Source organism: Fukomys damarensis, unplaced genomic scaffold (genome assembly GCF_012274545.1).
Source record: "Fukomys damarensis isolate Sample0158 unplaced genomic scaffold, DMR_v1.0_HiC HiC_scaffold_13, whole genome shotgun sequence".
Classification (NCBI taxonomy): domain Eukaryota; kingdom Metazoa; phylum Chordata; class Mammalia; order Rodentia; family Bathyergidae; genus Fukomys; species Fukomys damarensis.
In genome coordinates, this window is record NW_022900925.1 from 26,753,890 (window position 1) to 26,762,402 (window position 8,513).

At 38.1% G+C, this 8,513-nt stretch overlaps 1 protein-coding gene across 10 annotated transcripts in view; it reads left to right on the forward strand.

The window, feature by feature from the left end:
- Window positions 1–8,513, forward strand: part of Trim37 (tripartite motif containing 37) — a 151,794-nt gene that overhangs the window by 93,849 nt on the left and 49,432 nt on the right. The window contains exons 25-26 of one of the 10 annotated variants that reach the window (XM_010626708.3): window positions 6,298–6,350; window positions 8,088–8,378. The exons of 8 other annotated variants lie outside the window; for them this stretch is intronic. In XM_010626708.3, the coding sequence (XP_010625010.1) occupies window positions 6,298–6,350; window positions 8,088–8,101 (67 nt within the window). In that variant the 3' untranslated portion in view covers window positions 8,102–8,378. Of the gene's footprint in view, window positions 1–6,297; window positions 6,351–8,087; window positions 8,379–8,513 lie in introns of those variants that run through there. One more of the 10 variants, XM_010626709.3, reaches the window with a different exon arrangement.

An 8,513-nucleotide genomic window follows, 5' to 3' on the forward strand; every position in this document is an offset into this window, starting at 1 on the left:
GGGGGGGGGTGATACTGGGGAGTGAACTCAGGACCTTGCATTTGCAAGGCAAGCAACAGCTCCACTGAGCTAAATCCTCATCAAGGGATCAACCAGTTCTTGAGGAGCCGTAGTTCCTTTTATTGGAGAATGGTGTTGGGAACAAAGATCTGAGTGTTAATGTGCTGATTGTTACTAGAGCATCACCACTTCTAGTCCTTCTCAGTGGGTAGATGAAATATATGCTTATTCATGCAAACGTGCACATTTATATGTATTTCTGTGTCGGTGTGTATGTAAAACTTTTTTTTAAAAGAAAACCTGTGATTCTGTATTGACACCTACAACACCAGTACAGCTCCACAGGGCTCCTTCTAGGCCTACTTTTTACTTATAATTTTTTTATTTTTGTACTGGGGATCAAACTTAGGACCTTGTGCTTGTGAGGTAGGTGGTGGAACCACTGAGCTAAATCCCCAGCTCTTATTTGTAATATTTAGCAGGAACAAGCCTGGCTTTGCTTAGCTATAGTATATTTATTTACTTGTTCAACCCTAGTTTTAAAAAAAAAAGTACTTTCAGAACTGTTGACCTGTACTCTTGTGCAAAAAAGTTATCACTTAGGTTACAGATTGTTTACTGAAGTTGGTTTTTATTTGTTTGTTTTTTTTTGTTTTTGAGATGGGGTTTTCAAACGTTTCCTAGCCTGGGCTTGAATTCCCTGGGCCCAAGTGATCTTGCCTCAGCCTCTCAAGTAGCTGGGCCTCAGGCATGCACCATTGAGCCCAGCTAGTACAGTTATTTTTTATTAGCCTTTCAGTATAATGTTAAAATACATTTTTTAATTTATGTAGGTTCTAGATTGAAAACTACATTAATTCCTTTCCTATCCTCTCAATTGTGATTATGTGATTCATTTGTAATGCAGTTAGATCATCATTATAGTCTGCATTCTGTCCTCCCACTCACATCCTTGTTGACTTTTTAATTTACATGCATTAAAATTCAACCTTTCTGGTATATGGTTCCATGGGGCTTGACAAATGTGTATCTCCCACCACAGAATTACGTAGAGCATTTTGGCTGTCTTAAAAATTCCCTTGTCACAGCCCTTTGTACACAGCTGCCGCCCCTCCCCCGCCACTACCACCACTGCCACCATATTCCTGGGCACCACTGATTTATCATCTTGCCTTTTAGTTTTTCCTTTTACAAAATATATAGCTTTTTATATTGCAAAATGCAGTTCAATTTCATCTGTCTTGTGTGAATAAGTACTTAATTCCTTTTTTGATTGCTGAGTAATATTACATTATATAGTTATGCCACTGTTTATTCATTTATCCATTGCAGGCCATATGGGTTGTTACAAAGTTAGGGTGTTTATGAACCTTATAAACATTGGTGTACAGATTCTTATGTAAGCATAACTTTATTCTGCATGGTATTAAATGCCTATGGGTGGCATTGCTGTGTGTGATGAGACTGGTTGGCCTCTTGCCTCAATTCTTCAGAAACATCCTGTAATTGGAATTCCTCAAGTGATAAACAGTTACTTAGAGAGGACCTCGTTTATGCTAACAAGATGACTCAGAATGTGGGCTTCACACCAGAAAGGCCAACCATGTGATTAGAATAAGGTACCAGCTTGATTGCCAGTAAATCAGCCATGCTTGTTATTGAAACTTCAGTAAAAACTTTGGGTATCAAAGACCGAAGGAGCTTCTTGGTTGGCCGCACTATATCATTGTGTAAGTGTGCTATTGAGGTCACTTACGGAGGATAAGACATCTTCACATTTGGAACCCTCACAGATCTCACTCTGTGTGCCCCTCTTCTTGGCTGGTTCATGTTTGTATCCTTTTGTTATAAAATTGTAATCATAAGTGCTTTCCCCGGTGCTATGCATTGTTGTAGTGGGTTATCAAACCTGCGTGGAATGGTGGGGCTCCCTAAACTTGCACCCAGCTGGCTAGAAGTGGCAGTGGCTTGGGGATCTTTAAATTTGAAGCAGGTATCTGAAGTGAGGATAGCCTAATGGGACACTCTGCCCTGAACCTGGGAAGTTTGGCCTAACTCCAGGTAGTTGGTATGAGAACACAGGGCACTATGTCATTTTAAAGCATCTGCTTAATTCTTTTCCTTTTTCGGTACCAGGGATCAAACTCTGGTCCTTGCACTTGCAAGGCAGGCAGCAGAACCACTGAGCTAAGACCCCAGCCTATCTGCTTAATTCTAAAGAAGCTGATAAACTTTCATAAGTATTACTACTATTATTTTGCATTCCGACTGGCAACATACCAGACTGTGAACACTGGGAATTATCACTGGTTATTTAGCCATTCTAATAGGTGCTGTGTTTTGGTATTTGTTTTGCTAATATTTTACTAGGAATTTTTGCATTGTATTTACAAGGAATATTGGTCTGGAGTCTTAGTCTCTCCATTTGATTTGGTATCTGTAGAGTAATGCTGACCTCATGAGTCTCTTCTGGAAAATAATGTGTAAATGGGTATTATTTATCCTTTAACTGGTAAGATTACCAGTATAACCATCTGACAGTAAGTTTCTTTTTCTTAGCTGCAGTGTTTTTAGTGTTTATTCTACTTGCTGTTCTCTAAGCTTCGTGGATCTATGGTTTTGCATGTGTCATTCATTACTTTGGGAAAACTCTCAGCCATTATTTCTTCTACCCATCACCTTACTTTTCCTTCTGGGATTCTAATTACGCATACATTGCACTGATATTTTCACAGCTCTTTCATGTTTGTTCTTTTAGGGCTTATTTTTGTCTTTTTTTACTGTTTGTTGTGTTTTAGTTAGAGTTTGGGGGAGAGGCAAGGGAAGTTTTGTTTCGTTTTGCAGTGCTGGGATTATAAGCATTTGCTGCCATACCTGGCTAATTAGGCCATTTCTGTGATACAGTATTGGCTTAGCGTGCCTGAGGCCCTAGGTTCCACTCTCCCAACACTGATGCAAAAACAAAAAAAACCCCAAAAAACAAAGTCAGTTGGAAAATCTTAGCTAGGCCTGGTGATGCAAAGTTGTGATCCAGCATTTAGGAAGCCTAGGTGTAAGAATTCTAAATTTGAGGCCAGCAGGGATACACAGGAAATCCCTGTCTTAAAAAAAAAAAAAAAAAAAGTTCAGTCCCAAAACTCTGTTTTACCTGAGTCTTTCTGATGATTGCTTCATCAGAGTGTGTGTGTTGTTTTAGTTTTGCCTTTTCATCTGCCTCTATATATTCTGCTAAAAGAGAGTACTGTTTTTTCCTTTTTGTTTTTTTAACCACTTAACAGTTTATACCCTGAGAATCACGCAGGCAGTTGTCATTTCAAGCAGCCAATTCTTGTATTGAGTAAACGTGATAAAATTGTCATTTTAATATTAAAAATGTTATCTTAAAAGCGTTTATGAAAAAAATATGCATCCTGTATTTAAATAATTGGATTGGTAAGTGGTAAAGGTGTGAAGTATACACTTTACTGAATTAGAGACAGTATTATTTTAAAGCCATAATTCAGAAAAGAAATGATTTTAAAACTTTTAAGTTCACTCTTACCCTTTTTTTTTTTTGGTACCAGGGATTAAACTCAGGTCCTTGTGCTGAGGCAGGCTATGGAACCACTGAGCTAAATCCCTGGCTCACTCTTACTTTTAAATTATGAGTATAAAAAATTTGGAAAACAGAAAACTCTAAGAGCTATTTTTTATTTGCATATTCTACTTTTCATATGGCAATATTTTTAAACTTTTCATTCTTTCTATACTTGCCACATCAACCAATAAACACATGCTTCATAGTCTAGATTTGTGGAAGTTTTGAAACTGCCCAGTGAGGCTAAATGGCAAATGGTAACATCACCCTGTAGACTGGGACATTAATCAAGTGGGCCACTCTATTTCTAAACCCCTGTCCTCCTTCCATTCCTGTTCAGCAGAGTTCTTGGGAGCCAGAGTCCTCACCCAAGTCCTACAGCACAGTGTGTGTCCCTGACACACCTGGAAGGCTGCTCTATAAGTTTGCCTCTCTCAGTTCCGGGTGACCTGGTGAGGCCCTAGTGACTGCTTGGCTTAACTGCCCACCTTGCTGCTCTAGGGCTTTTTCATCTTTGGTCAGTCTCCAGTTATTTGTTTGGAAAATGATTTCTCTAAAAGTTTGTCACTCCTGACAGATTTTCATATTTGTTTTCCTGTCCAAAAGCAGGATCAGAAAACTCAGAACTTCTGTGGGAGGGCCCGGCATATCTTACCTGGAGGTCCCACTACTGGGGTGGCACCCTAAAGGTTAGGGTAAGAGGTATGCTAAACCCTGGGGCCCATGGAAGAGTACTTTGTTGTTGAACAGTTTGAGGTCTCAAAAGAATTTGATTTGTTTGAAATATACATAAGAAAGACATTATTCCAAGGCCATGTAAAAATAGAGTTCCTAAAGCACAACAGAAGTGTTCTTAACTGATTGCTGTTAAGGTAACTGGTGATTCAGTGGTACAGCACGCGCCCAGCTTGCTTAAAGCTTTGGACTTGCTGCCCAGCTGCAAGAAAAAAAAAAGAAACAGGTAACAACCTTATAATCAGTACAGACCTATAAAGACCAGCTTTTGGGAGGCTGAGCCAGGAGTATTTGGAATTCAAGGCCAGTGAGAGGCCCTCTTCCCAAAAATAACACCTTATGCATCCACCCAGGCTTTGGGGTGTGGGGGCGGCGCTGGGAGTCAAACCTAGGGCCTCATGCACGATAAGCAAGTGTTGTACCTCTAAGCTGCATTCTAGCCAAAAGGGAGATAGTCATTTCCAATAATTTGGTAACATCAGGAAATTTCTGTACAGATGATTTTGTCATACCTAATGGTTCACTTAAATCTTACATGCTACTGCTTCAGAAATTTTGAACTAAATACTAAATTTTAAGTATTTTCTTTCTAAAGGTAACACCAGAAGTTCCTTTTCTGTGCATAAAGTCATGTTAAAGAGTGAATTTAGGGAATTTGGAATTTAAAGTCATTGTAATTGTGTGAGGTAAAAACCAGAATGGTGAGAACAGATAATAATGCAGTGAATTTAACTAGTTTACCTACCTTTCCTTTACATTCAGGCATCTTGCTTAATGGGCTTCACTTCTGTCCCCGACTTCCTCTTTTCTTTTCCCATTACGCTCTAGACAGCAATCCTCTAGAAAGACTTCCAGCCACAACTCACCTCTTTCCTTTTCAAACGAAACACAGAAAGGTGACTGAAAGGGAAAAACTTGAGCAGTTGGGTACAGAGTTGTAAGAATTAAGTCCTTAGGAGATGTGGCAGAGGTCCTGTTTCTTTTCTGTTTTAGGTACTAACTCCTCTTTCATCCCTTGTTCCCCAGTTAAGCCAGTGGGGAGAACATGTATAAGATGAAGCATGTCTTTTTCTGAGTTTTCTGCTGGAAATAATTGTTATAATAGTACTTAGCACATTTTCTTAAATGTTCCTGCTTGTCAGATATGGTACTGCATGCCCATAATTGCAGCCACTCAGCAGGCTGAAGCAGAAGGATCTCAACTTCAGGGATTGCCTGGGCAATTCAGTGAGGCCCTGTCTCAAAATTCTAGAAGAGGGCTGAGAAGATAGCTCAATGGTAGAGAATTTGCCTAGTATGCACAAGGCCCTGGGATCAGTTCCCAGTAATCCCGTTACCCCTACTCCCACCGATACGTAGAAATTCCTAGGTAACGCTAAAGAAGCTACCATCCTGGGACTTTTCTTTCCATTTCTGAGAGAATCTACGTAATTTTAAGGAGTAAATAATAGCGTTCTCTTAAAGAAAAAGACAAATGACTGTTGGTTTTAAATTGCTGGGTTTTATTAAGATATTGGCAAAATTTCAACATACTCCTTACTTGAATGAACAGCTTTAATAAATAAAATATGATTACAACTGAACTCAAAGGTGATCTGTAGAGTGGGTTTGTAAATTGATACGTTTACTTGGTAAGAAATGGTTTTCACTCCCTTCACTCCACAGAGAATTCATTGCAGAGAAATGTCATGAACAAGAGAAAGCCTGTCTCGCCAGAGAGCACCTAGAAAGTTACATTGATGTATCTGGATTAGCTAATACATCAGAGTCAAAGCATTTCCTTTTCATAAGCAACTGCTGTGTCAGTCTAGAGTTTCCTATCCTATTGGATAATTAATTAGTACAATAAATAGTTTTTGAAATAAACTGCTGCTGGAGCAAGTAGCAATTATTCTTTAATATTCTACCCTCTGTTTGAAAGATAGTTGTGTTATAATACTGGCAATATCATTTTGTTTTGAAAAAGACATTTAATCTTTTCACAGGTCAGAACAGAAGAGTGGGTACTTATCTCTTAACAGCACATGGTTTTTCAAAGGTGAAAAAATTCATTCTTTTGCTAATTTATGACTCAAAAAATCATCCGAAATTAAGGTGTGCACAAAACTTACAGTATCCCCTTTTATGGCCTTGGCTTAGGTGAAAATGCTCACTGAGTGAACAAATTGTTTAAAAAATTTAGATCATTTTCTCACCAGCTCACCAAACCTGTGATAGGGAAGGATGTACTGGAGCCACAGCAGTTTATCTGTAAACAGAACAACTCATGCATGCTCACTGAGTGAACAAATTGTTTAAAAAATTTAGATCATTTTCTCACCAGCTCACCAAACCTGATAGGGAAGGATGTACTGGAGCCACAGCAGTTTATCTGTAAACAGAACAACTCATGCGTCATTTTCATCTGCCGTCGATGATGCATTCTTACTGGCACAGTGTTCCAACAATGGAGTGTGATTGTCCTGAAAGTGCAGTGTTGATACTAATACCACTATCAGTATGGTCAGAGCTGACTTAATGTTGACATTGATATTATTGACATTGTCCTTGGAAAAGATGTTACATTCAAGGAGTCTCCCAGTTAAATGCAACAGGAACTTTAGTTGTATTCTTCAAGGACAATAGATGGCACTTCTAGGTAAAGAAAAGTTATATACATATGTGTTTCTACCTGACCTTTGTAGTACAGACCTAAATGGGATTAATAACCCCAGTATTTGGTGCTGTAATGTTGCCTAACCTCAGATGTCCCTCAAAAGTACACATGTAGAAAGTGAAAAAGGAAACCTTTAAGTTAGGGATTGACTCCCTTTGAAACTCACAGTGAATGTACAAGGAGTTTGTAATAACTTCATTTGGTGACATGAAGTCTGTTTCCCAAACCAATACTACACTTTCTTGTTTATATTTTACTATTTCCTATTCTAATGAAACTTGGTTAGCAGGCAAACAAATTGATGCAGATCATGTTAAAATTGAAAAAGGGATACTGCCACTCTTCAAGGATTGAGTGTAGAACTTTCACCACCACTAAATTACACAATGAGTAAAAATACAAAACACATAGTTCACGGACTATACCTCAGCATTAACAGTTAATATATAATAAATACTTTTATATCTGTCTATTTTTACAATCACCAGATACACCATCATTAAATACAAGTTACAATAATGTGTAGATACCATTAGAGGGTTACTTATTGCTTACGTTAGCAAGCAGCAAATAAGGGCACAGGATTTGAACAGAAGGGAACTACTTTCTATCACCAGTGGCATTAAGATATAACACTGCGTTTCACAAAGCACTGCTTTTTTTTTATCTAGTTTATAGAACCAAGAGCAGCATATATCAGACCAATAACCACTACTTTAATATTTATTATAGAATTTTAAAGGACTTACAAATGGTACCTAACTACCCTATAAATATGCATATTGTGAACAAATGAATAGTTGCTATTTTTTACAATATTGAGAGAACTACTTTATTTTCTAGAGAGAGCTGATGGTGTGAGACATGGAGTTAACACTGCTATACAGTCAGACCTACAAAACCCATACCATTAGAAATGGGTCTGTTTGTCCCACTTCCTTCCAGCCATTTTTCCCTACTGAGAAAACTTATCACTTGCAGCTTCTTTCCTTTCACCTTTATTATCAAAAGCACTACCAACATACAACTACAGAAATTTACATCTTTTTTACTCGGCTAAGCATTTTGGATAATAATGTGTACCAATATTCTGCTGCCTTTGTTTTCTTGTTTCCTTAGATAACTTGATTTGAAACTGACACTGCATCGGAAGGGTTGTCAACAAGATCTAGGCTTCAGAAAATGACAGATATGAGTGAGGTCCATGTCTGGGGCAAAGAATCAGGATGATGAAAGTCTTAATACTGTAGTTGGAGCCATGTTTACTCTTTCTACTATGTGTCACAAGACTTGAGGAAAGAATGACTTCAAAGTCGAGAAAAAACACTGAAAATCTCTACTTACATCCAAATTTTAAAAAATAAAATCTGTAGATTAACAATTAGATCATTGCTAAAGTGAAGCTTTGTTTAAAAATTATTTGATATAGCTATACCGGCACCTGTAATATGCTGCAGTGTTCTAGATCTTAAAAACTCATGAATTGTAACCCTGCTTTGTCCTGGCACAGAAGGTAATTGTACTATCACGTGAAAACATGATTAG